The sequence below is a fragment of the Episyrphus balteatus genome, chromosome 1 (assembly GCF_945859705.1).
Source record: "Episyrphus balteatus chromosome 1, idEpiBalt1.1, whole genome shotgun sequence".
Taxonomy (NCBI): domain Eukaryota; kingdom Metazoa; phylum Arthropoda; class Insecta; order Diptera; family Syrphidae; genus Episyrphus; species Episyrphus balteatus.
In genome coordinates this window covers 16,613,683-16,640,569 of record NC_079134.1, presented here as the reverse complement: position 1 = coordinate 16,640,569, position 26,887 = coordinate 16,613,683, and the positions used below count along the sequence as shown (strand labels likewise).

Sequence of the window (26,887 nt, the reverse complement as noted above, 5' to 3'; positions counted from 1 at the left end):
GCTTGATAGAATTAGAAATACAAAGATCCGAGGAAGCCTTCATGTTAAAAATACCATCTCCCAAAAAATTGAACACGACCGACTCAGTTGGTATTGCCATGTTCAAAGGAGAGATCCTGAGAACCCCGTCAAAAAAGCAATATCATATAACGTTCCAACACGAAATAAAAAGAAAGGTAGGCCTAAAAACTCCTGGTACAAGCAAATGCAAAAACACCAGCATTCAGTTGGCCTCAGAAACGGAACAATACAAAACCGGGAGGCTTGCCGCCGATTTCTGAGGTCAACCCGGCGAACCCCACAGGCGGATCACTAGTGTGAAGCAGTAACGTGGGAAGGTTATGATCCCTTCGACATCGAGATCATAACAGCGCCGAGAAAAAGGAAGAAGAAGAAGAATCGAATATTTCACAACTTTTTGTTTTTGAAAGTGTAAGGGTATGAATATGCAAGTAAAAATATCACGTGCTAGTTGCAATTAGATAGATTTAAACGTTACACACTCGAGTTCATAAAACTGCAGCAATAGTGTTAATCCTCGATTAAAGAGCTAAACCCTCTTTCTAGATCCATTTTTAGTTAAAAAATTGAGCGTTTTAATCAAGTTTCTGATAGTGTGACTCAGCGGCGTCGCGTGAAAATCAAATAATAAATTTATTAAATAGGCACTTTCCCTTTATTGTTTTCCTGATACAAATTAAAAAAAAAAAAACGCCCCTATTGTACCTACAACAGAAAACAAAACTACATTCCAGACTCTCGTGTACTGCTTTTTTTCGCACGATATTCGATCCTATGCATTTTATATTTCATCTATGAAGCTTTACAGAAACGGAACATAACAGATACAAAAGAAAAGAAGAATGAAAACATTCCGTGCACAGAAAACCGGTGCTCGAGTTTACTACAAATCCATCCAACAAATTCATACTACAAATTCATCAAAGAAGATGGGGATGGATAATGCAAACATTTTGTAGCCTCCATAGGCATATAGTTAGGATGGAGTTTGATGAATTTATTTGACATCGACAGAAAATGTGCACAGGGAGATTTCGTGCGATATTATTTTTTTAGTTTTGCTTCTCAACGATCGATGAAGGCATTTTGAAAGAACAGTTATGAAGAAATGTGGGCTGTGTGATGCAGTGCAATGCACACCCTGACGAGACGCCACTAGACTAAATTCGCAGAAGAAAGATGTAATACGTATCAATTGAATTGCTAAATACGCATATTCTGTTCTGTAATATCAATTAAAGAAAAGTAGCAAGTAAAAGACTTGTTTAAATAAAACTAAAATATATTTTCTTCCTCGAATTCCGATAACACTTTAAAATAATTCACCCTTTAACTAAACATCATATCCATACATTGGACCTTCCATATAGGCTTTGTGTTGATCGGTAGAGTTCCTTCGTATTCTCCTGCCAATTGGTTCTAGATCTGCATAGCATTTAGGGAAGACACGTTCAACAGCTTCCGAAGCTTCTTCTGGTGTTGTATTGCGGACAGCCAAGACCGAGTATAATGCCTTTGTCTTCACACATTTCTACAAAAGTTTCAATTAAATTTAAACATAATTTTTGAGAAAGCCAATTGTACCCACCTTATGTGCTTCTTTGATATTAAATGGCGATGCATCACCCTGAAACATTGCACTCAAAAACGAACAATGTGCCAAATTAGCTGCCCGAACTTCGGTGCAGGCTAAATGGTCAATATTCTTGAAATCCAAATCATTGTTACAATAATCAAACATGTGAATCATTTCGTGTGTAAGTACTCCTTGAACCATGCCTTCCTTCTTTGCCATATTCTGACAAACAACAATTTGATTCATGACCGGATCGTAACCACCAGTTACCGAAGGATCACACACTTCGCATGAAATATGCCGGCGAATGTCAATTGGACACCCTGACGACTTTAACGCACCCATCATCAATTTGACTAGAGGACTATTCTTAATACACCAATAAACATTACGTTCGCATTTAATTTTGTCCATATTCTCAGTTCCTTCCATGCCCATCAAAATTTTGGACCATTTTGGTTTGTACGATTCACCTCTTCGTTCCGGGTACAAGTCGTAACCCCATTCTTTTGCACCTTTCCCCGGTGTTGATTCGGGACTGACAGCCTCTTGATCATTAGTTTCAATTGGTTTTGCTTCAGCGTGAACAACCATTGTGAGTTATTTTATATATTTTTCATTGAATTTTAGGAAAAATTAAATTCCTTTCGATTAGCTAACCAAAAGAAATACTTTAGAAGCGGATTTTGTAATAAAAAAAATCTTGATTATGAAATGTCAAAAACAGCTGATTGTGTACAGTAATGAAAAAAGTGTTTGAAGTATAATATAACTGCATAGCCGACAAAGATAAGATATGTTGTTATATTCACAAGTAGAGGGCGAATTTGGGAAATTTTTCAAAATACCAAACCGGAAGTAAGAAGTTCAATGAAATAGTTCAACACCATTGTTGAATTTGTTATAAAAAAATATTTTATGATATAAAGGCTGTGTTCCTTTGGGCTAAGCAAAGTACTTTTTAGTACTTCTGAATCCATTCAAAGACATTTTTTCTATAGAAGAAATGGAGTTGAATACAACCAGAAGTACTTAGCAGTAGATACTTTATGCCAAAGGAACACAGCTAAATAGAAATCTTTGATGAGTGAATTTTGATAGAGACATTCATGCAGCAACTGAAACATTGAATAAATCTTTCTGGAAAACTGATAAATATTTGCTTAAAAAACTAATCAAACGCTCCCGACAGAGTTCATCGATTTCGGTGGTTGGTTCAATTCTGGTTGAAGCGCTTGATGTTTCTCTTTGGTGTTGTTCATTTTATTGCTGTTTTACTTTATTTGGTTTCGTCGGTCGCATAGTTCACTTCGTCGGTTATATATTATTTGTATGTAGGTATGATAAATTTTTTTAAATTTATTAAAATGTTTTCGACAGAGCCTTCTAATCTTGTTTTTTATATTTTATTGCTTTAAGCCTAGTACGCAGCTGAAGCGAAACAAAAATTTTTAAGTCTCCAGAATCAACAGCGAACATGTAAACGAAAAAATACCGTCGGGTATTATAGTAAAATAAAAATAATTAAAATACAAATACAAAAATTCAAGAAAAAACATCAGAAAATAAGTTTTATAGCCTTTTCACACCAAGCCAAAAACGCGGTTTTTGTGAAAAAACCCAAAAACCTATATCAAAAACACAAGTTTTTCCATACATTTTTCATAAACCACAAGTTTTCGTAAAACACAAGTTTTTGATTAAACCCGCCAAAAACCTGAAAATGAAAACATTCAACTCCGAACGAAATAACCAAACAAACCTTTTGAAGAATTCAGCACAAATTCAGCAGACAAAAAAAAACTGACAGCAGACAAAAAAAAAAAAAAAAGAACTGACAGGCAAAAATAACAGTTGTTTTACAGTTGCAGTTTGTTGATTTTTGTATCTGGTAAGAAATATTTTTCTATTCATTAACAAAATGTTCTTTATAATTAATCAAATTTCTTTTCTTTTTAATTATAGAAAATGGCTGAGCAGAAAAAAAAACATAAAAAAAAGATGTGGGGAACTGATGACGAAGAGTTCCTGTTGGAACTTTGGGCTGCCTCTGAGCCACAGCTCAGAGGCAGCCGAAAAAACGGACATATATACAAGGAAATGTCCAAGGAATTTGAGGGGCGGCCAATGTCTTATTCTGCGGAGGAAATAAAAATGAAACTCCATAATTTAACGACCAAATACAAGTAGGAACAAATTCATTATTTTCTTGATATATCTATGTACATACAAAATTGTTTGTTAATCTTTAATAGCCTGTTTTCACTACAGCCCAAATGAGGTAATTTAGCAAATTTCCAAAAAAGTGTTTTCACTACAAATCATCTCATTTGGACTGACAAGTGTCAACACTGAAGTATGAGTTTTGTTGACAGGCCTGTCATTCATATGAAAAAAAAAATATTAAAATAAAACGGAAATCAAAATGCCAGCAAAAAATGGTAAGTTAAATAATTATCTATTAAAAATAATTGCAATACAAACAAATTGTTTTTCAGAATAAAAACAAATACGACTCCTTGGAAGTAATATAAAAAAAGAAAACTAAAAAATAGACTCCAGCCCAAAAACCACCACTGAAGAAACTAATTGTAGTCAGTGGGACACACATCATCGCTATTCCTGAAGTTGAAACTCGCATCAGGTAATGAAGACGAAGCTACATATAATCTATATGCCATGCTCACCAACCAGACGACAGTGCAAACAGAAGTGGGTAATGCTGTATTCGAACATTCACTGACCCAACTCAAGGATAATCTACAAACAATCACAAAGAAGCGAAAGAAACACAAGAAAAGCATACAGCAGATCTAGGTATATCACTTTTATGAGGCGACGTTCGACGACGGCGATGACCAAGGGGAGAACGCAGCAGCAAGACATGTCCTCAAAATAATCTTTTTAAAATAATCGAGGCCCAACGAAATGTAGTATAATTTTTGACAAAATAAAATTGATTGAAACTAATAAAAAATTAATTAAAAGAAAAGATTTTATTTTATTTTTACACGATTCTTAGTGTAGTCAGTATCCAAACAGAGCAATGGTTTCTCCTGGTTTCATATATTGATCTAACACGCATAGAAAACCCTTGAACTGCTTGGAGCTTCGTTGATTTGTACATTGTTTTGCACGCCAAGTTCTTCAATGCTTTTGAAATAATATACTCGGTTCATATGACAAATGGGACTGAATCTTCATCACTTTCAGTGGTTTGTCGTGGCGCAGTACTTGCAGCTGAGGACTGTTGTCGGCAAACAATTTTTTTCAGTTTTTCGTAATGAAATTTTCTGTTTTAATTTCGCGAAAAACAAATATACACGTTTTACATCCTTGGGATGATATTGGATAGTCTCGACTCCTAGTTAATTGCTCGGTCACGTCCAGCTTTTTTAACAAAGATCTATTAAAAAAAAAAACAAAGTCAATTCTATTCAATCATCAAATTTCTATTATTCAAAAACTTACCTCTAACATTTAATTGCTTCATAGAATGAAATAGAGGTAGAAACTAATTATGGAAATCAAAGTATTATGCTTTATAATATTTTTTTATTTATTTATTATTTACCGACGCGAAATACACAAATTTAAATTTAATTTTACCGCTATGATTTTTTTTTAGATTGACGTTTCGTAAAATGCCACAATTGTGGCCTATTCACAATGAAGTTTTATGTGCGTTCAGGCGATTTGACTTAATTTCCTAGCTAATTTCGTTGAAATGAGATGATAATTATCTCATTTCAAATTTGAAATTTGTATGGGAAATTATCTCATTTCGAACCTCATTTGGCAAATTTGATCGAAATCATCTCATTTGCTCTAGTGAAAACAGGCTATAATTTCCAGGAAGGAAAAACAAATCATTGGTCCATCCGGAGGTTCCCCATCCGAATGGGCTTTATACAATAAAGTACACAGCATTCTTGGAGGACACCGGATACACAATTTAGAGTTTGTTGTGGAAGACAGTCGTCCTTCAGGTAAAATTATAATTTTAACAAAATTCATGTATGTAAATACATTACACACTCTATTTTATATTCTTTCAGAGTCCATTTCCAATTCAAGTGGGTCTACGGCTGCAGTTTCATCATTAGATATCACGGTGATAGAGGACCATGAGTATTCAGAATGCTCCAACAAAGAAAACCCATTATCTCCATCGCCTGATGAGGGTGCATCCACATCTAAAGCAAAAAAAAGAAAAATATGTGGTGAAAAACTAAAGGCTATTGATGAAGAGCTTCTAAAACACAGTAAAGAGGAATCACAAAAATCATTAAGAATTGAAGAAGAAAAACTTGCATGCTTTAAAGAGTTTGTTGCTGATGCAAAAAAGTTCAATGCATCTGTACTTGACATTTTACGAAAAAATAAATAATTATAGTAACTAAAAATAATGGTTTCATAATCTTTGATTGTGTTAGTTTGAATTGAATGTGGTTTTCAGGATTTGTTTTCAGGATTTAAATAAAGGTATAACTACATTGGCTCAAAAAGTGAAAAAGTACAAAAGTGAAAATTTTCAAATGCATTTTTGTGTAGTTTTTCGGGCTGGAAAATTAAAACTAATGATGTAGAAAGCTTATTTTTTGGTCTAAAAAACAATTTGTATACTCTTTTTCACAAAACAATTGCGCTAGCGAGAAAAAAAATATTTTCACTTTTGTACTTTTTCAAAAAGTGGTGTATGTAGTTAAGCCTTAAGAATTAAGAAAGACATTGTGGAAGTGAGTGAAGATATACCTACACATGTTTGAGGCGAAAAATAACTATGAGTATTGTTACCTAAATGCATGGTGATAGCGTTTCGTATAATTGAAGGCGTTGGTAGAAAGTCATCTCTTTGGGTAATATTTTCAGGTTGTTCTCTCTCTAGAGTATTATTTGCATTTTGCAACCACTGAATATTTATGTCGTCATTAAAAACGTTCAAGAAATTGTGTAAAACACAAGCTGTTTTGATTATCAATGTACTGTTGTCGATGCGGTTATCGAGACCTTTTCCTAATCTTCTAAACCTTGCTTTAAGATGACCAAAAGAATTTTCAACTACTCTTCGGCATTTCGAAAGAACATAGTTAAAATTTTTTTCTGCTTCTGTTGCTGTGGTATTAAAAGGATACGGTTTCATTAAATATTCAGATAACCTGAATGCTGAATCTCCGAGAAGTAAAACAGGAATATCTACACCGCAAAGATTCTTCGACATTTCTTTAAGAATTGGTTGTTGGTGCTGTTCTTTAACATATGAATTTTCAAAAATTTGAGAATCATTGCAGCGGCCCGGACTTCCAACGTTTATGTAAAGGAATCTATAGCTATAATGAGATCTATTAAAAAAAATCATAACCATTGTGTACAATCATTCTAACCGATAATCAACTATAGCCAATAAAACCATCGAGTACCATCCTTTATAATTATAATAATCGACAGCATCTTGTGAAGGGGGTTGAATCTCTATATGACAACCATCTGGAAAAACAATAGTGTTAATAAATAATTGAGTAGGTACATACAAAACATGTTTTTCTTTACCTATAGCTCCAAAACATTGGGGGAAACCAAGCTTTTGAAAGCCATCTACATTTTCTTTTATAATGTCTGAAGTGAGTGGATAAGCACATAGATATTTAGGGTGAAGGACACGCCAGGCTTCTTTACAAAAAGTTTTTAAGATAATATAAACTGTCGATATGCCTACACCAAAAAGAGCCGAAATGGTTCTATACTCCGCAGATGAGCCAAGAGTATAGATAGCTATGGCTACTCTTTTTCTCAGTGGAATAGACTTCCTGTAACGTGTGTCGTGCTTCTCTAAGTTTCTGACTTCATTGCATAGAACTTCGAAGGTATCCCGAGACATTCTAAAGTGTTGCTTAAAATGTTCATTATTGTTTTGCATAACTTCTTCTTCCCAGAATGTGCTGGTACGTATCTGCATAATATATTTATGTTTATCAATATTTGTTTCGTATTTTTTAATTACAAAAAGCTAACCTTTGTCCAAATGGTCCTCTGGGAGTTGAGTTTTTCTATTTCATCAAAAATCTCTTTTCTCATCTTTACCAATTTAGCTATCTGGATGCTTCGAAGTCGTTTTTTTCTTGTATTTGGTGTCTCAAAGAGGAAGAAGCTTTGTAAAACTTTTATATATTCCTCTGTTTTTTGTTTATGAATTAAAATTATATTTAAATTGTCAGAGTTCATTTTATTTGATCAATTTTGTGAGCTTAAGCTGATTTAAACAACAAAAATTAAATCTCATCGAAAACTTGACATTTGGATGTCAAAATATTTTAAACGTCAAACAAAAACCTGTAAACTTGTGGTGTGAACGCTTTTCAGGTTTTTGAAAACTTTTTACCTTAAACCGCGTTTTTGGGTTTGGTGTGAAAAGGCTATTAAAGCAAAAACAAAACAAATTTAATTTCGTTCAAGATTTCGTTATCGAACTTTTGAATGGGAAACTTTGTTTCGCTTCACACCAGAGGGTATATGCGGTAGCGGTATGGGTACTTGTATGAAAAAAATTCCAAACTGACACATCAAAGTTCAGATGTGGAATTTTTTTCAAACAATTACCTGTACTGCTACCGCATGTACCCTTCAGTGTGGCCAAGCCTTAAGGCTTGGCCACACCGGAGGGTACGCGGTAGAGGTACAGGTAACGGTACGGGTATTTGTATGGAAAAAATTCCAAACTGACACATCAACGTTCGGGTGTGGAATTTTTTTAATACAAATATCGTTGCCGCTACCCGTACCGCTACCGCGTACCCTCCGGTGTGGCCAAGCCTTTAAAATAAAAATACACATGAAAACGAGAACAAATAAAACAGAATGAGCTGTCAAAATTAAGTCTTGAAAAAAATACTAAAAATACGTAAGGCCGTTGCTACACAGTGTTCTGGCCAATCACGTTCCTGTTCCGCAGCTGTAAATAAACATTCTTCTTGATGACAGCCATCAAATGAAAATAAAATGGAGGCATGCACTCATCGAAAAACTTCGAGAAACTACAGCCCTCTATAAAAGCTTCAAGGAACTAACAGCACAAGCACTCCATATATTACATCCTCTAAGCTGGTTTGGCTGGTTTAACTAATATCACAGAGAAATTCAAAGATAATTTTTTCGTCTTTGCCTTTGGGCCTGGCTACACAGTGTTGTGCCCAATCACGTTCCAATTCACATTTTCTAGGAACAAACGTCAAATAGAAGAAAATCCTCACCCCTCTTGCCTACAAACTGACTGGTTAGGCGATTGAAAAATCACCGTGTGGCCCGGCACTTTGCATAAATAAAATTCGATACAAATTCACTTTAGTATGAGAGAACCCTAAAATTGCACTGAACACAGCCACCAAACTACCACCAACTTCACTTCATTCCAAAAAAAAAAATATCCCACTTCATAAAATTTCCCTCAATCGCTGTTTCAACTTCCTTCAAATGTTTCGCTCTTTTCCTTTCCATCAATATGGCCGATCAGGTAAGCCGCGATTTTTTTGTGAACTAAAATTTACAAATTAATTAATAATTCTCAACTTTTTCAACTAAATTGTGATGAAAATAATTAGTAAAATGAATATACCAATGCTCAACAAAAAAATTGTGTTAAAATTATTCCAAATTATGTTCAAAATCGAGTAAAATTCAAAATGTCATTTGGTTGCCCGCGTGTTGAAAAATATTTCTTCGAGATCCAAGTGTGAATAAGAAAAAAAATGATTTTAATTTTTTAAGGTTATTTAAAAGAGTTCTCTAATTTTCAATATATTTTTTGTATTTTTCTTGTTCAGCAAACTGAACGTTCGTATAGCAAGCAATTCACGATTCCTGTTGTACGCAGGAAATCGGTGATGAGCAAACGTAAATTACGTTTCTATAGAAGCATTGGTCTTGGATTTAAAACTCCAACCGAGGTAAAAACTACACCGACACCATTCTAATGGTTCTTTTCTTTGTTTCTTTGCATGGTTTTTGTCCTTCATTTCCACCCCCAAACCCTTCACTATTCTGTGTGTGTGCCCACGAAAAAAAACACGATATATACAACAACAACACTTCCTACACAAAAAACAACCAAAAACACACAAAATACACACGATAACAGAACGAGAAAGCCTTCCAAAAACAGTTTGGTATCAACCTAAACCGTAAGAACAAGCCTGGCTTGGCCAAGAAGAAGTCTCTTCGTCGCTGCCGAGAAATTGGCTTGGGCTTCAAGACCCCACGTGAGGTAAGTAAGCATCAACCCAACTAAAAAAAAAAAAAACCAACAAAAAGAAACTTTCTTCTCTTCTCGTTTTCCCAAAAATTCATATTTGTGCATGAAAAAAAGGGAGTCGTATTGATTCATACAAATTTGTTGTGTATTCTTTCTTCATTCATTCATCCAAAGTTTAATCATAAATTTTGTTCCCACAAAAATCTTCCACCTTTCTTTAGGCTATCGATGGAACTTACATTGACAAAAAATGCCCCTTCACCGGCAATGTGAGAATTCGTGGACGTATCTTAACCGGAGTTGTCCGCAAATGCAAAATGCAAAGGACCATCGTTATCCGTAGGGATTATCTGCACTTTGTTCGCAAATACAGTCGTTTTGAGAAGCGTCACAGGAACATGAGTGTCCATTGTTCACCAGCCTTCAGGTAAAATATTTATTAAATTTTCTTCTTTTCCATTTATAAGCTTTTTATTTTTGTGATGAAAAAATCATGACGGTCTTCATAAACACAATTGCTGATATCTCATTTATCTAAACAAAATATAATCTGAACTTTTTTACAACCCCCTTTTTTGTCTCTTTGTTTCTGGAATCTGTGAATTTATATTTGTTTTCTATTTTAACTTTTTTCAGGGATGTTGAAGCAGGAGACATTGTTACCATTGGTGAATGCCGGCCATTGTCAAAGACTGTGCGTTTCAACGTGCTTAAGTGCTCAAAGGGACAAGGAGCCAAGAAGAGCTTTAAGAAATTTTAAAAAACACTAACTTTTGATTTAAAATAAAGAAAAAACAAAAACTTTTCTAAATTCTTTTGTTTTGTCTTTTTTGTTTAGTTTAGTTTCAATGAACAGGAGAGCATCATTTGTCTTATAAAAAGGTAAGATTTGAATTTGATTTCGTATTGTTGCATAAACTAATGTTTGTTTTCTATTTCTTTCAGTTGATTGGTTTTTGTTGCTGATGGTTGAAGCGATTTTTTTTTCTTTAGGTGAGTGTAAATCTATATTATTTTTTACTTTCCGACCAGTTGATATTTTTGAGAACTCACAAGAGATCTTAGAAATATAAATTGCTTTATTTTTATGATGAAAAAATCATGACGGTCTTCATAAACACAATTGCTGATAATTCATTTATCTAAACAATATATATCTGAAATCTTTTACATAAATGATGGATTGTCATTGTTTTATAAACATTTTTTCTAAATCTTCATTTTCTATTTTATTGCAGGTATTTCTGAGGAACAGTGGCTGTAGTTAATGTTACCAGCTTCAAACAGAAAATCGTGAGATTTATTAAAGCGTATCACAAGTTGCAATAAGTTGTTTTTAGATATGAGGTATCTCATAATATGTCCCGAACTGGCTTAATAATTTATACAAAAGATTCTTAAAAAAATTAACAATAAATATACGTTAAAGTAAACAAGATACTTTTTTTTATTTCCTGTTGAAGAAAATCGTTTTCGATATGAATTTAATTTACAGCTCTATTTTGCTATACAGAAGGAGTGTCAACATTCAAAAAGGAATCAACTGACAAATAATTGGTATAATGTATCATTATGAAGGAGTAATCGAACTTGGTACCGAGTTCGGTAATTTCATGTTTATGAGTATCTGGTAGAATAAGACTTCGAATGTCAAAATCCTATTGAGTTATAATAAATTTGATGCTTAAAGTTATAACACTCGATTGTTACTTGTTGGGGCACCTAGAAATAATACAGACACGAGACTTGATCCACTTGGCTTGTTACAACCAAATTTTTAATTTACTCTTTAAAAGCATAGGCTACCATTTAAGTTGTAGAAAAAAAAAACGAAAATCGTGTCTCATTAACACTGGCAGTGTTTCCATTTCAAAATATAATAATATCAAAGGGTACAGCAGGGAGGTTATTCCATAACCCAACCCAACGATTCCCGAAAAAAAAATCACGGAATCTGGTCGTAACGAAAATTTCAAACAAATCGTTTCTATGATTGGATTTTATGATTGTTTTTTTTTTTCGGGAATCGTAGAAAATTTCTGATACGAATGGAATTCGTGATAATGCTGAGTACCTCATTTAAGCACCTCAAAGTATGCAATTCCATTATGTCAGACGATTGCAACAGGGAGCAAATCAAAGACGACCATGTTTTCGACTATCGTTTTGATAATTACTAAATAATTTCCAGGTGCTTGTTTCATAGCAAAATTCATCAGCTGGTACATCAACGACTCTAAATATTAATAGGAGAAGTCCCGAAGTTAATCGGATTCAACTACTCATTGTTTACAGTCGCCTGGGCCCCGTTTCTCATTAGACAACAAATACTTAAAAACTTTCCAGGGAATATTTTCTTTGTTTTGAGAAAGAAAATTATTCTCAAACTTTTCGTTCGGAATATATTGGTATCAGCAGAAAATTTTCCAGAGGTCTCAGCTGTTTAGGATGTTTTGTTCCCTGGAAATAATTTCCGAAAGAGATTCACGACCGTTAAGAAGAAAAAAATATTTCCAGGGAAAAAAATTCATTCAAACTCCTAAAATTCTGCTCATAGGATCGTCGCACCTCGAAAAATTAACAAAAATTACAAATGCCTAATGCGATTCATCTTTAATTTTGTAGGCATCGATTAGTTGATGTTCCATTAAAAATATAAACAAAATTAAAAATTCCCATAATATGCTTATTTCTGATCCATCCGTTTGAATAAGCAGCGAAACATACAAAGAGTGTGATTAAGTGAGTAAATGATTGTAGCTAATTCAATAAAGCTCTATCTAATTAATTACTAACATGCCTGTACCTACAAATCAACCTTGTATTATAAAAATTAATGTATATTTTATGACTTTCGTTGCTAAAGTGTGAAAAATATTTATGATGCATTATTTTATAATTTACAATCCTAAGCATGATTTCTTATGACATAACATTTACTCTTCATTCCCTTCAATTAGCAGATTTTTTTTGTATCAGATTCATCTGTAAAGAGCTTGCACCGGAAATGGTAAATTAACAAAAGCATAACTTGTAAGAAGAAATTTTCAAATAGGGGGAGGAAAATAAACTTTTTTTTAAATTTAGGTAGGTATTATTGTAACAAGAATTAATTCGTCTTCGAGCCTTAAAACTAGCCCCCCTCCCTTCCCCCCCTTTTATGAATGTAAACTTACCGTTTTATTTCAAAATACAAAATCTAAACTTAAGAAAATATGAGCTACTGAAGAAAAGAAAGACAATTTTATTTTTTGTGAGTTTATTTTATTAACTATTTGAAATAAATTAAACAATAAAATGTTGTTACAAACTAAATGCACACTAGGTTGTTATCAAATAAAAACTTAAACTCCGCAGTGTTTCAAAATTGTGAGAATCATAGAATGCACACTTTGGTATGGCAAATCAAATCAAAAATACACAAAAGTATTGGGCGTCTGGAGCAATTTATTAGCCGACGGCAAAACTTATTTCCTAAGCATATTACACCGATCATTCCTTTAAAAATTGAATGCAATTTATTCTTAATTCGTCTTTTTCTCCACAACCTTTGACTGTTTAATTGGATTCTCAACACAATGCTTGTACAAATCATTCATACCTAAAGCAGCGCGAATATTATCTTTGGAAAAGAAGAATTTCTGGAGTTTGCCTTTCGAGTCCACAGTCGGACGACGGTCGACTTCTTTTCCGTTCTTAAAAAGAATCACCGAAGGCAATTGTCTCGAAAAGCTACTATCCGAAATGTGGAACTTCTTGGCAGCATCTGGAAAACGACCAACATCAATCTTACCAAAACGTAAATTATCTAAATGATAGTCGGCAGATAGTTCAGAGAAAACTGGAGCAAAATTAACACACGACGGATTCCAAACGGTGTAAAAGCACACAATCCAAACGATTCTTTTGTCCTTGTTGAGTTCTTCTTCGAAAGTTTGTGCACTCCGAAAATAGGTAACATGTTCGGGTCCCTTGTAAGTCGGCTCCGGACAAATCAATCCAACTAGAACGAATATGAGAAGATAGACAATGCCGTAGCGGAAATCACCGTACGCCCACAAAATCAAATTAGCCACTTTAGTGTAGATGAATGATGATGTTAAGTAATTGATCATTGTCACACTTCCAGTTTTTCTTGAGCGAATCATCACAACAATTACGAGAAAGAATAAAATCTCAACTTCGCGACCATCGAGTTCACAAGTTTCTTCCTTGTGCTTGAATAGATAATTGCAAACGAATGGCATTCGTTTTCCAATTAGATAGGAGACACTTAGAAGGATGTTGACCCAGTAATATGGTTTAATGAGAATTCGGAGGTCTTTTTTGAATGTCATTGTGGCTTGATTAGTTTTCTTTTTTCACTGATTTTAATTTTTAAAGTTGCAGCATAACAACTTTTTTTTTTTCTTGAGCAAAAATATTTTTTCTTTGGGTTAGTAGAAGATGGGGCGGACACGAATGACAGTTGTCAAAAATATTTGTTTTCATTGTCGAGATGTTGGTAGCGCTGGAGGGATGTGTTCAAGGAATTGGGCATTTTAGTAATCTTTCTTGTTCGTTTTTCTGTGGCCACATAAAAAAACGAAACGAAAATGATCATTCGTTTTTGAAAAACGAAAGAAAATGTCTGACAAATTCAGCTTCCATAAATTGAGATCTCGCAGGTACTACTTTTCATACAGCTTGTATTGAGCTTGCTTCAGAATTTAATTGCTTATAGAAATTCGAACTTGCTTAACAACTTCTAATAAGTTGTTTAAATACTGTTAAAGAAACTTAAACGAAAAAAAACTTGTTTTCGGAAAAGCCTGCTTAATGAATTTATACAAACTTTACAGAAATTACCTTTTTTGTTTTTGTAGTTGTTTTTTTTTTTTTTTAATTTCGATAAGACATGTATTAAAGAGCTATACAAGCTCTTCCAAAGCTATCTGTCAAATCTCAAAGCTTCGGTAAAGCTTCGTTTAAACTTCTTACAGAGGGTCAAACTTATGAGTGTCAACTTAGCGAAACACCCATCACTGATCCAAACGGGACTAGGTGCATAATTTGCCGTTATTTAGTCGTTAATTAGTTGTGGTAATTTTGATTTTGTCGTTCATTGTTTTCATATATATTTTTGATGTTTCGCTAACTTGATATCAACTTCCCAAGTAACAATTTAGTTTTCATAAGGGTCAATGCAAGCTAATTTTTGACTTGTTTAAGAAGAAGGACAAGTCTTATGCAAAACATTTTGGCGCACATTACCGAATTTCCCCAAGACCTTCCTCCATAGGCAATCCACAAGCTAATAGCTTGTGACGAACAGCGTAAAACGACCTTATGCAGGCCTTTTTACAAAACAATGAAACATTTTAGGGAAGCTATAGCTTCGCTAAGGAAACTATTATTTGCATTGGATGTTATAGTAAGGCCTTATGGAGGTTGTTATAAGATGTTGAATTTATGAATAAAAAAAAAAGATTTTATTTAATTTTTTTTTCTTTTAATTTTTTTCTATTTTGTTTTTTCTTCTTTTTTGGCCATGTTAATGCTTTTCCTGTCGTTCTGAAATGGGAAGAATTTTATTTTAATTGAAAAAGAACACATTTTTTTTTAATTTCACAAATGGCCCCGCCAGGAATCGATCCCACGTACCTCTGCATACCAAGCCAGCACCTTACCAGTAGACCATACTCGAATATTAAAGATAAGTGGCAAAAAGGGAGCTAATTGAAACATCACATAAAAATGCAATGTTTTTTTTTTTCAAAAGTGTTACAAACATTGCATATCTGCAGGATAAAAGCTTTGCATACTTATTGGTGAAAAACATTGCATACTTGAGAGATGAAAACATTGCATACTTACAAGAACCTCTTGGAACATGTCTTATGAAAGCCTTCTGTCACTTGTAAATAGAAGGCTTCTTTAGAACGGTTCAAACAGGTCTTATAAAGGTCTTCTTTAACTTCTATTTACAAGGCTACTTCTAAACACTTCCAGATAACCTTAAGGAGACCTCCTTTTTTTCCAAAATGGATGATTTGCGTAAGTAAGCCTTAAACTAAACTTATACAAACTATAGCTTGCCGAATAGAAGAAAATGGACCTTATGCAAGTAAAATTGTTACTTGGGTTAGCGAAACAACAACTCTTAAAAAAGGTCTTTTTGAAAACTTGAGTATGCCGGAATTTGCCGTTAATTAGTCGTTAATTAGTTGTGATAATTTCGATTTTGTCGCTCATTGATTTCATAGGAAAATATGTGGTTTCGCTAACTTGATATCAACCTAGCGAAACACCATCTCTAAACTAAATCGAGGGTCCCGAACAACAAATTCAGGTGCAAGCCACGCTTTGATGCGTTAAGTTTAAGCTACTTTTTAAGCGAAACTTGGTAAATTCGTGTCAAGTTAGCGGAGCAACACTAACAGGGCTATTCTGGAGTTGTGATGCTCACAAGTCACAATTTTTTGTGAGGTTTTTTTTGTGAGGTTTCTTATGAGGTTGTCACAATTTCGTATTCTGCGAAAAACCTCATAAGAAACCTCACAACAAATTCACCACGATAGAGGTGAGTTTCTTATTTTGACAACCAGCTGATTTGTCAGATAAAAAAGAAACAATATTCAATTCACATATTTTAGAATTAATAAACTCTCAAGAAATTAATAATTTTTTTAACAATCCCAACTTAATTTTTGCATTTGATGATATAATTGCACTTGTTTATAAGAAAAGTGTAAACTTGGCGCAGTTCAAGACATTCGTCGAGATGGACTCCAACCTGTACCAGGCAGTCAGAGAGACTCAAAAGAACGTGAAACTCATCAAAAGATGAGATTTAAGTTTGGAAGTGTTTGGATCACCACCGGCATCGGATGGCATGAGTTACCTATTACAACGGCAAGTAGTATTGATTGCATTTAAATCAAGTCATGCACAATAAGTGAATGCAATCCTTCTCCGCTTTTTGTAAATGAAGATTTTTACTTTTAGGAAAACAATGGCTCTCAAAGCGTCCATATTAGGTTGATCAACTGAAGAGTGAATGTGAAAAGATTGCCACTTTGACTTAAAGTATCGGCAAAGGTGCCGCAACACCAATCGCTAGCCCGAAACTTATTTCGTTCTCACCCAAAGCAACAAAACTCCGCAATCTTGTCAAAAAAAGGACGACAAATTGGTTGTCCGTCTTGGTGGCAATGAAGGACTACAAAAATTTGATCTCTCTGGTTTGCTGGTACAGAGAATCTGATACGTTCAGACGAATTAAGCTGGAAAACAAAGGCAAACATGGAATTTAAATACGAACGCATAAATGTTGACAAAGAATTCTTCAAAACACGCTCACAAATCGGACTCAATAACCAAGCATATTTCATGCACATATGCAGGAAATATAAAAATTATCTAACAGCACTTCCAACTAATGGATTACAACCTCCTCCAAATTATTTATATAAGTAATTCAATTTCACTTATGAATAAATGGCTATTTTTTTTATCAAACTGAATATACCATACAACCTTCGACGTAGACAAATTTCGTCATCATACAATAACATCCATACACCTTATTTACCAGACCGAAAATTTCAACCCGAATTAGGCTGTAATTATTAGAACTGCCAAAAAAATAAGTAATTTCTCCCTTGTTTATATTAAGGCTTGGCCACACCGGAGGGTATGCGGTAGCGGTACGGGTAGAGGTAACGGTACTTATATGAAAAAAATTCCAAACTGACATATCAACGTTCAGATGTGGAATTTTTTTCATACAAATATCGTTACCGCTACCCGTACCTCTACCGCATACCCTCCGGTGTGGCCAAGCCTTTATTTCGAATGAACCTTAAGTTTTAAAATTAATATTTTTCAGCAAACAAAAAAAAAAAATGGAATATCAAACCAACTAGAATTGTATAATGGATCATTCACGCCCGCATCCGCCTGTTAAGAAAAAAAAAGGATTTTCTTTACTAAATCTGCTGGGGCTGCATTTTCTTTTGTTAAAAAAAAAATGAGGTAAGCCAAAAAAACAAATCAAAATTAATCTACATATACAAAATCATCATTCCAATCTAATGCAGGAATATGGAGTAATCTAAAAAGGCAATTTCTTCTTGGTTTGGGCTTTCAAGGCCATATTAGTTGCATGGGAAATCACATTCGCACATTTGTTTCCAAACGTCATTGAGTTCCTGTTAGATGCTCAGATATTCGATGTGATTTTTTGCAATTGCAAATGGGCGAGTATACGACAATAGTGTTGTGATATATTGTGATTGGATGGAAGGTTAATGACTGTTCGAGTATTTGTTGCATCCTCTGTATGAGGTAAGATTGAGAATTAATTCTTTTTATTGAAAGAATATATAATATTTTCTTTTCAATTTTAAGACAAAACTACACATACGCAATTGATTCTCTTTGTATTCGAGAAGGTACTCAATGTTGAGCCCATTTTCTTTGCATTAAGAATTGGCGAGCGGTTTATGAAAGAACATAAAGCAAGAAATATTATTTGGCTGTCGTGACAAAGTTTTTGTGTCCCCATCTTTAAGAGTATACAAAAAACTCTCCATCTGTTCTCATCGGTGACGGAGGAATCAACACTTGCACCAGGTCGTGTATATTAATATGCTTGTAAGACAAATGGAGCTTGAACGCTTGTCTTTTGAACTCCAGTTCGCCTGCCATTTAGTAGATGGCGCAAACCCACGTATCTGAGAAAAAACACTTTAAATTTATGATTTTGGTTGCATTCATACGTTATTTTTATTGTAAGATGCGTTTTAATAAAATAATTTTTCTAAAAAAATATAAATCTCTAATTTCTAGAATTTAGGAAAGATTTTTGTAAATCAAAACAAATTAAATTTTTCAACAGAGTCTGCGATTGGTGATCTTTTGGTGAATTTGAGATCGGTAAAAACAAAATTGAGACACACAGTGTTTGCGGAACTTGGGGTATTGCTTATGGTCTGGTAGTTGCATTATGGCTGCATAAGTGCATACGCTAATGCTTTGGCATTGGCTTCTTGTTGCTATTGCTGATGTTGCTACTGTTGCCGTGGGTGATGATTGTGAGTTGGCCGTTGTAGTGTGGAATGATTTAAAGGCCTGAATCATTGACAATTGGCCTTATTTGTATCTTGTGGTCAACTGGAGGCTGATTTTGGCCTGTTGATTTATTGTGTCAACCTAAGAAAAATAAAGCTTTTGAAAATAGTATGATCTAAAAATCCTAAATTAAGGGTTTACCTGTGATGACTAAAAATTGCCAATTAGGCTAAGGAACTTCAACTGCGGACGTCATTAGACTCTGTTTATTATATTTGGTGTTTGGGGCTGATATACTGAAGTTGTTGTAATTGTTGTATGCGCACTTGTCGATGATGTTGCCGCTGCTGCTTTTAAGTGTTTTGCTATATAGTCTTTTTATGTTGTTTGCGATTGACACCAACTTCGGTGGCTTGACGCAGGTTTTTAAGCATTACTTTGTTTATTGGAAAGCTTCTTCAGCAAAGATGGTGGACAATTGTCTATAAATTTAATAAGCTAGTTAGACACCATAGAATCTAGAAAAAAAATAGCTTACCAGAATCGATGTCTTCCACAGCTTTGTGTTTCTTGTAACCAACCAGTCCACTGGACTGGCAGCTAGTTTGTAAATTCTTTCTTTCAACGGTGTTTGAGTCTCACGCATGAAATCCTAATGCTGGGTCAAAAATAACGTTGCCCACTCTGGGCTTATTTTGTTCGTCTCGTACTGTTTAGGAGAGCACTTGCTCTTGATAGTTTTAACCTGATTGAAGGCTTTTTTCCAGATTCAATGAGAATTTGATTTCGATACAGCAAAAGCTACTGTGACGATAGTCCTGAGTTTCCTACAGAAAAGATATAAATTATTAAGAAAGTCATATGGGATTATGACTAGATACAACAAAATTAGGTCTAATTCCATTTTTATTGACTAACAAATAGAAAAACTAAAATTATTTGTTCTCAAAACATTTTATGGACATAAAAAATGTCAAAATTCTAGTTATTTGTGAGTTGTGACCTGCTCTGAAGGAGATCACAATTTTTACAATTTTTATGAGGCTCACAAGTTGTGAGGGTACGCCAGAATTCGAAAAACCTCACAAAATCAAACTCACCACACCTTATGAGGTTCTTGTGACTGTGAGGTTTTCGTTAGAATACGAAAAAGTCACAAAATCGAGTTTAACTGGAGTTATGAGGTTATTGTGACTTGTGAGACATCAGTGAGGTTGCCCAGAATAGCCCTGTAAATTTGAATGAAAACAGTGAGCGACAAAATTGAAAATGCCGCAACTAATTCGAGGGTCTCGAACGCCAAATTTTGGTATAAGCCACGCTTTGATGCGTTAAGTTTAAGCCACTTTTTAAGCGAAAATTGGTAAATTTTTTTCAAATTTGGAAAATGTCAAAAATTTGAATGAAAACAGTTAGCGACAAAATTGAAAATGGCACAACTAATTCGAGGGTCCCGAACGGCAAATTCAGGTATAAGCCACGCTTTGATGCGTTAAGTTTAAGCCACTTTTTATAGGGTGCCTCGCTAAGTTGACACGTCAAGTTAGCGAAACAACACACTTTTCAATGAAAACAGTGAACGACAAAATTGAAATTGGTACAACTAAATCGAGGGTCCCGAACAACAAATTCAGGTGCAAGCCACGCTTTGATGCGTTAAGTTTAAGCCACTTTTTAAGCGAAACTTTTTAAGCGTAAATTCGTGTCAAGTTAGCGGAACAACACTCAATTTGAATGAAAACAGTGAGCAACAAAATTGTAATTGGCACAACTAATTTGAGGGTCTCAAACGGCAAATTTTGGTATAAGCCACGCTTTGGTGCGTCAAGTTTAAGTCACATTTTGAAGTAAAAATTGGTAAATTCATGTCAAATTGGGAAAATGTCAAACATTTGAATGAACACAGTGAACGACAAAATTGAAATTGGCACAACTAATTCGATGGTCTCAAATGGCAAATTTTGGTATAAGCCACGCTTTGATGCTTCAAGTTTAAGTCACTTTTTGAAGCAAAAATTGGTAAATTCATGTCAAATTGGGAAAATGTCAAAAATTTGAAAGAAAACAGTGAACGACAAAATTGAAATTGGCACAACTAATTAACAACTAATTAACGGCAAAATCCCTCATACTTAGTTTTTCAAAAAAAAATTGTTTAGAGATGGTGTTTCGCTAGGTTGATATCAAGTTAGCGAAACAACATATTTTCCTATGAATTCAATGAGCGACAAAATCGAAATTATCACAACTAATTAACGACTAATTAACGGCAAATTCCGGCATACTCAAGTTTTTAAAAAGACCTTTTTTAAGAGTTGTTGTTTCGCTAAGTTGATATCAAGTTAGCGAAACATCAAAAATATATATGAAAACAATGAACGACAAAATCAAAATTACCACAACTAATTAACGACTAAATAACGGCAAATTATGCACCTAGTCCCGTTTGGATCAGTGATGGGTGTTTCGCTAAGTTGACACTCATGTCAAACTTGTATAACGTTCTCCTTTTTCCATGCCCAACAACCTTACTAAAGTTTAAAAGAAGCTGAAATGTAGCTTTTGTAATACCTTAACCGAAGCTAAAATGTTAGTTGGGAAGTTACATGAAGCAAACCGTTTGCACACACGAAAATGCATCAAAAATATTGCTGATGCAAACGAGATGCTTTGTAGGTAAGGTAATGTTTTCTTTAAATACAAAAAAAAAAAGTGATGTAAAAGCTGTTTTGCGTTTATGAATTCAGCCATATCATATGATTAGTGACGAGCGTCAATTTTGAAATGATGCACGTCAATTTTGAAAAACGACGTGCATAACTTTTGAAAATGACGCGCGTCACTTTTAAATTGACATAGGTACGTCAATTTTGAAAAACGAGGTGCATCACTTTTGAAAATGACGCGCGACTCTTTTGGAAAATGACGGGAGTCAATTTTGAAAAATGACTCTCAACGATTTTTAAAAATGATGCGCGTCACTTTTTTGAAAAGTGACGGACGTCATTTCTCAAAAATGACGCGCGTCACTTTTGGAAAATGACGTATGTCACTTTTGAAAAATTATGTGCGTCACTTTTTAAAAAATTTTACATCTGAACGTTGATGTGTCAGTTTGGAATATTTTTCATACAAGTACCTGTACCGTACTCGTACCGCTACCGCATACCTTTCTGGTGTGGCCTTTCCTTTATGCACGTCGCTTTTGAAAAATGACAGACGTCTTTTTTGAAAAATGTCAAATTAGATAATTTCGCAAATTATCTCATCTTTAATGTCAAATGATATATTCCTATACAATTTGATATTCAAAATGAGATAATCTGCGAAATTATCTTATTTGGATTCTAGTCTAAACAGGCCGACTTAGCACAAAACTACCTTATCAACAATACAACTTTACTGAATACGTTCATTTAAAACAAAATTTTGACACGTCTCAAAAATCACTTCTACCAACCAAAAAAAAAAAAATACTGAACAAAAATTTTGGGTACTTTTTCACTTGACACATCAAGACAACTTTTTTCGTTCCCTCTCATACCGTAGCGATTTTGAGTGCGTGTCAATTTCTGTTGATGTCCACTCGAAAACTACACTAAAATACTAATTAAATTTTTTATACAGAAAAAACATAAGTTTATTTAAGTTTGTAGAGAAAAAGTGCAAATACATTCTGTGTCATTATGTCGGAACAAGTCGTCGAAGAAATAATTGAGTCTGTTACCGAAGCTGTAGCTGAAACTGTGGAAAATGTTACAGAAACTATCACAAATGCAAAAACACCATCGACTCCTGAAGGTATGGCCGTTGCATACGGTAGCTTGGTCATAATGGCCATGTTACCAATTGTTTTCGGCTCCATTCGATCTGTGAAACATCACAAAATGAAGAAAGTAAGTTATGATACTTTGTTGCACGTATTTCACCCTTTTGTTTGCTTTTGTTTATTTTTACCGATATTGCCAACATCATCACGGTTTTTTACAACCCCCTAAAATTATATGGAAACCCCATAAAGTTTGTTTAAATCTGATCCCTGATCTAAAAAGAGTTATGTGAGAAATGTTGATCATGCTTCATTGATGATTCCACCTCACATGACTAATCTTTATTTAAAATCTTATTGGAACACGTAACTCATTCTTATTAAAGCGGAAAAACAGTCCGTCTCGCTTGATACTTTAATTGCAAGGTGCAACACGAGATTTTCTAGTTTCATATTGCAAACGTCACCAAACGTCTCTCAACTTTAAAACTACGTGACTCTATCTCCTTACCCTAACATTTATATCCAACCTCTGCAGAATTTTTTAGCGAAGGTTTCTCCTATAATAACTCTGTGCGTGATGCCTTTAAAACCAGAGCCCGTAATTCTTTAAGTAGCAGTATTCTACTTCCAACTCAGACTCCTTAAGTTACAAGGTTATTTCAATAATAAGTAAGATGCGAAATCCTATGCACCCTACGTAACCTTACGTCCAAAGAAGACTGTTTTCATTTTATGAGCATATGTCCCATTTTTGGATCACAGCGATGTTCATACTTTGGAAAAAGAACCCTATCAATGGAAGAAACAATAAAGCTATTAAACGGATCTGACTGGAAACCTCTCGCCTTGAAATATATTTACAAGTATAGAATGTTAATTATCAGAGAATTTGAATAATTACATTTATTTATTATTTTATAAACAGATACATTAATATAATATATACATAAATATTATGTATAAATTTGCTAACCGAGCTGACGGCAATGCTATAGCTTAAAATTCTTTAAATTGTTAACTTGTATCAAACGAACAAATCAATAAAATGAATTAACTACTTACTTACTTACTAAATAACTCTGATGTTGATTTCGATTATTTTAGTTATATGGAAAACTGCCCATAGACGTCATTCAATAGCATCAATATTTCCCTTTCAATAGTTAAGTTACCAACAAAAATGAAGGATGATTTCTCACCTATCCCAGATGGCATTCCAGCAATTATTTTAAAGAAATGTATTGACATTTTAGCTCAAACTTTAACATCCCTTTTTCAGCTCTCGAATTCTAGTTGTATCTTTCCTAAACTCTGGAAAGACTTATCATCCCTATTCACAAAAAAAGGCTGCAAAAATGACATCTCTAATTACACTGATCGGTAAAAATAAAAAAAAGTCGGGAGCAAGAACTTTGTAAGGTGATTTTAATTGACTAGTGTGCTGAATTCAAAACTGTTAACAGTTTTGTTCTATCACGTCTAGTTTTTGAGCCATACTATCTCTATTTTCCCTATTTAGTCTCAAAAGCTAATTTTCAATGAAGTTCTTTTAGATGTTTAATCGAAAAAATACATTTTTCCCTAAAATGTTGCTTTTTAAAATCCAAATCAGAAGTAGCAATCTGGAATTTGGATAAAAAAACCAGTCATTATGTTAAATGTACTAAGATTTTGAGATATCATAAATTGCTTTTTGCAATATCTTTGAGGAAAAAATTAATTTAAAAAAAAATGTAAATATATTAAGGACAATAAAATATTGCGTTTTTAAATTGCATAAGATTTTCAAAAAAATATTTTAGGGTGGTGTAATTTGACGTCAAATGTACCCAAAAAACACTTTTTTGGCCTTTTAATATTCAAGTATTTCATAAACGTGACGTGCCAGTGATATTTTGATTTCGGATTCGGACTCAGCATCAAAAAATCCTTTAAAAAAGTATGGTTTGGTACTAGCTCTATTTTCGTTGCCGACCAGTGTTATAGACCTATTCCCTATTGCCAAACTCTCTTGTATACCTAAACCATTTTGAAAGTATTACTTATGAGCCACTACTTCATCATTGTCAAAGTGTTTTTCCTGCTATATCCGGCGTCTCTCAAGGTAGTCAATTAGGGCTTTTTTTTTATTTAGCCATTAACGATGTTGATATGATTTTTTCTCAATGTGACTCAATGTGAAATTTACGCCAACGATATTAGAATTTCAAAACCACCTGAAGATGCACTTATTCTTCAAGGCGAGTTGAATATTTTCTTTACCTGGTGCCAAAACAATTTTTTAGAGCTTAACTTTAAAAAGTGTCAAGCTATAACTTTTTCTCGAAAACGTTCCATTGCTTCTATAAGGCAATACATGTTAAATGAGCAACCTGTTTCTGTTGTAACTTCTATTCGTGATCATTAGTAAAGCTAACTCAGCTCTTGGCTTCGTAATACGTTGGTCTAAAGAATTTTCTTGTCAATATGTCACCAAATTCCTTTAAACGACATTCTTAAGGCCACTCTTCGAATACGCCTCCGTCACCGTACTACCCAAGTCCATATTGAACGTATTGAAGCGTATCCTTGGTAAGGACAATCCTTTTAACCTACCTCCTTATGATGACCGACTGAAACTCTTAAACGTACAGACCCTTCGCTCGCGTCGCGATACTGCCGATATTCTTTTTGTTCCCCAATTACTAAATGGTATCATTGATTGTCCTAGTTTGGTCCTAAATTTACCTTACAATACAAAATCTCGTCAGCTTAAGATCAGTGCCTTTTTTCCTTTTATCTTATTACCGTACTGACTACGGCTTTTCTGAACCCTCCCTGCTAAACCTCACTCTCCTCAATGCACTTCAGATACCTTTGCCATGTCTTTGAGTTACTTTGTAGATTTAGTTACATTTTTAAGTTTATTTTTAAGTTCCGTTTCTACTAAGTCAATAAATAAATAAACTGCACACAGAAAACTCAACCCTCTTTTTTTTACTTACAGGAATCAGGAGAAAAAGCTGACACCATGACCGCCCGCGATGCCATGTTCTTCCCCATCATTGCTTCCGCCACACTCTTCGGTCTTTACTTGTTCTTCAAAATCTTCTCAAAGGGCCGTATCAACCTCCTCATTACCGGTTACTTCTTTTTCCTAGGAGTCGTCGCTCTAGCTCATCTCCTCAGTCCTATTGTTGGCAATTTAATTCCAACATCAATTCCAAAAATTCCCTTCCACATTCACTTTACCAAAGGTGAAGGTAAAAACAAGGAGGACATTATTAACTACAAGTTCTCCACACATGATATCGTCTGCCTACTGATATCATCCGTGATTGGAGTGTGGTATCTTTTGCAAAAGCATTGGATTGCCAACAATCTTTTCGGTCTTGCATTCGCTGTGAATGGAGTTGAATTACTTCATTTGAACAACATCGTGACCGGATGCATTCTATTGAGTGGACTCTTTTTGTATGACATTTTCTGGGTATTTGGAACCAATGTCATGGTTACAGTGGCCAAGAGCTTTGAAGCTCCCATCAAACTAGTATTCCCACAAGATCTCATTACAAACGGTTTGAGTGCCTCGAATTTCGCAATGCTTGGTCTTGGAGATATTGTTATTCCTGGAATATTTATTGCTTTGCTTTTGCGTTTTGATCACAGTCTGAAGAGGAAGAGTCGTATTTACTTTTATTCGACTTTGGTTGCTTACTTTTTGGGATTAATGGCAACTATTTTCGTTATGCATGTGTTTAAGCACGCACAACCGGCTTTGTTGTATTTGGTGCCAGCTTGTATGGGAACTCCACTTTTAGTCGCACTTATTCGAGGAGAAATTAAGCCTTTGTTTGCGTAAGTTTTTTTTAAACTCTTTAATATGTTTGGTTTGATTTCTAAAAAAAAATAAATTTAACTTTCAGATATGAGGATCATCCCGAAGAAAAAGAGAAAGAGAAGAAGGAACCTAAAGATAGCAAGAAAAAAGATTCAAAGAAGTCCAAATAATTTACTAAAAATTGCTTTTAATTGTATATACTATACATATGCTAACATCTCTTTTTTTAATTTAATATTTTTGTTTATATAAGAAAAAAAACTATTGGTTGAACGACAAATGCACACAAAAAACTTATGAATAACTTTAAAAAAAATATAAGAGAAAAAAAAAGCTTTTGCTGATGTTTAGTTAAGATAAAAATAAATAACTTTTTACTTTGCATTTTTTTTTCTTCTA

General features: G+C 34.0%; 5 protein-coding genes and 2 long non-coding RNA genes across 14 annotated transcripts in view; 3 read left to right on the top strand and 4 right to left on the bottom strand.

Moving 5' to 3' along the window:
- Window positions 1–1,282: 1,282 nt before the first annotated feature.
- Window positions 1,283–2,300, bottom strand: LOC129921385 (mitochondrial inner membrane protease ATP23 homolog). The gene is made up of 2 exons (XM_056003191.1): window positions 1,610–2,300; window positions 1,283–1,552 (listed from the first exon to the last, which is right to left on the bottom strand). Exons 1-2 carry the CDS (start codon window positions 2,189–2,191, stop codon window positions 1,355–1,357), a joined length of 780 nt encoding a protein of 259 aa, XP_055859166.1. The 5' UTR covers window positions 2,192–2,300; the 3' UTR covers window positions 1,283–1,354.
- Window positions 2,301–5,517: 3,217 nt separating this feature from the next.
- Window positions 5,518–7,941, bottom strand: LOC129905560 (uncharacterized). 2 transcript variants are annotated; one of them, XM_055981052.1, is made up of 5 exons: window positions 7,610–7,941; window positions 7,148–7,547; window positions 6,982–7,084; window positions 6,395–6,927; window positions 5,518–5,793 (listed from the first exon to the last, which is right to left on the bottom strand). In XM_055981052.1, the coding sequence occupies exons 1-5, from the start codon at window positions 7,817–7,819 to the stop codon at window positions 5,642–5,644; spliced, it is 1,398 nt and encodes a 465-aa protein (XP_055837027.1). In that variant the 5' UTR covers window positions 7,820–7,941; the 3' UTR covers window positions 5,518–5,641. The 2 variants fall into 2 exon arrangements, with proteins under 2 accessions (XP_055837027.1, XP_055837028.1); XM_055981053.1 differs by having other exon boundaries at window positions 5,679–5,793; window positions 6,757–6,927.
- A 1,080-nt stretch (window positions 7,942–9,021) lies between these two features.
- On the top strand, window positions 9,022–10,653 carry LOC129906457 (40S ribosomal protein S11). 2 transcript variants are annotated; one of them, XM_055982246.1, is made up of 4 exons: window positions 9,022–9,104; window positions 9,729–9,854; window positions 10,064–10,269; window positions 10,479–10,653. In XM_055982246.1, the coding sequence occupies exons 1-4, from the start codon at window positions 9,093–9,095 to the stop codon at window positions 10,600–10,602; spliced, it is 468 nt and encodes a 155-aa protein (XP_055838221.1). In that variant the 5' UTR covers window positions 9,022–9,092; the 3' UTR covers window positions 10,603–10,653. The 2 variants fall into 2 exon arrangements, with proteins under 2 accessions (XP_055838221.1, XP_055838222.1); XM_055982247.1 differs by lacking the exon at window positions 9,729–9,854 and adding an exon at window positions 9,415–9,537 and having other exon boundaries at window positions 9,027–9,104.
- A 2,431-nt stretch (window positions 10,654–13,084) lies between these two features.
- On the bottom strand, window positions 13,085–14,448 carry LOC129906870 (thioredoxin-related transmembrane protein 2 homolog). The gene has a single exon (XM_055982825.1). The coding sequence runs from the start codon at window positions 14,177–14,179 to the stop codon at window positions 13,367–13,369; it is 813 nt and encodes a 270-aa protein (XP_055838800.1). The 5' UTR covers window positions 14,180–14,448; the 3' UTR covers window positions 13,085–13,366.
- A 3,010-nt stretch (window positions 14,449–17,458) lies between these two features.
- Window positions 17,459–18,588, top strand: LOC129906211 (uncharacterized). Of its 2 annotated transcripts, XR_008770736.1 has the most exons (4): window positions 17,459–17,473; window positions 17,713–17,858; window positions 17,924–18,170; window positions 18,234–18,588. It is a non-coding gene; the product is annotated as an uncharacterized LOC129906211 (long non-coding RNA). The 2 variants fall into 2 exon arrangements; XR_008770737.1 differs by lacking the exon at window positions 17,459–17,473 and having other exon boundaries at window positions 17,700–17,858; window positions 18,234–18,583.
- LOC129906212 (uncharacterized) lies at window positions 18,580–20,130 on the bottom strand. 5 transcript variants are annotated; one of them, XR_008770738.1, is made up of 4 exons: window positions 19,900–20,130; window positions 19,435–19,723; window positions 19,098–19,378; window positions 18,580–19,037 (listed from the first exon to the last, which is right to left on the bottom strand). It is a non-coding gene; the product is annotated as an uncharacterized LOC129906212 (long non-coding RNA). The 5 variants fall into 5 exon arrangements; XR_008770739.1 differs by having other exon boundaries at window positions 19,997–20,130; XR_008770740.1 differs by having other exon boundaries at window positions 20,002–20,130.
- Window positions 20,131–22,396: 2,266 nt separating this feature from the next.
- LOC129907666 (minor histocompatibility antigen H13) overlaps window positions 22,397–26,887 on the top strand; it is an 82,535-nt gene continuing 78,044 nt past the window's right edge. Inside the window, exons 1-3 of the mRNA XM_055983977.1 lie at window positions 22,397–22,792; window positions 25,655–26,505; window positions 26,574–26,661. Coding sequence (XP_055839952.1) covers window positions 22,583–22,792; window positions 25,655–26,505; window positions 26,574–26,658 — 1,146 coding nt within the window. The 5' untranslated portion in view covers window positions 22,397–22,582 and the 3' untranslated portion in view covers window positions 26,659–26,661. The remainder of the gene's footprint in view (window positions 22,793–25,654; window positions 26,506–26,573; window positions 26,662–26,887) is intronic.

What these genes read in the sequence shown, in the direction of transcription:
- LOC129921385 (XM_056003191.1), bottom strand. Translation starts at nt 2,191, where the DNA reads ATGGTTGTTCACGCTGAAGCAAAACCAATTGAAACTAATGATCAAGAG. An exon ending in ATATCAAAGAAGCACATAAG is followed by an intron (nt 1,553 to 1,609) that starts GTGGGTACAATT and finishes AAACTTTTGTAG; the next exon opens with AAATGTGTGAAGACAAAGGC.
- LOC129905560 (XM_055981052.1), bottom strand. Translation starts at nt 7,819, where the DNA reads ATGAACTCTGACAATTTAAATATAATTTTAATTCATAAACAAAAAACA. An exon ending in AGAGGACCATTTGGACAAAG is followed by an intron (nt 7,548 to 7,609) that starts GTTAGCTTTTTG and finishes TATATTATGCAG; the next exon opens with ATACGTACCAGCACATTCTG. An exon ending in CCAATGTTTTGGAGCTATAG is followed by an intron (nt 7,085 to 7,147) that starts GTAAAGAAAAAC and finishes TTGTTTTTCCAG; the next exon opens with ATGGTTGTCATATAGAGATT.
- LOC129906457 (XM_055982246.1), top strand. An exon ending in GCTTCAAGACCCCACGTGAG is followed by an intron (nt 9,855 to 10,063) that starts GTAAGTAAGCAT and finishes ACCTTTCTTTAG; the next exon opens with GCTATCGATGGAACTTACAT. An exon ending in CATTGTTCACCAGCCTTCAG is followed by an intron (nt 10,270 to 10,478) that starts GTAAAATATTTA and finishes AACTTTTTTCAG; the next exon opens with GGATGTTGAAGCAGGAGACA.
- LOC129906870 (XM_055982825.1), bottom strand. Translation starts at nt 14,179, where the DNA reads ATGACATTCAAAAAAGACCTCCGAATTCTCATTAAACCATATTACTGG.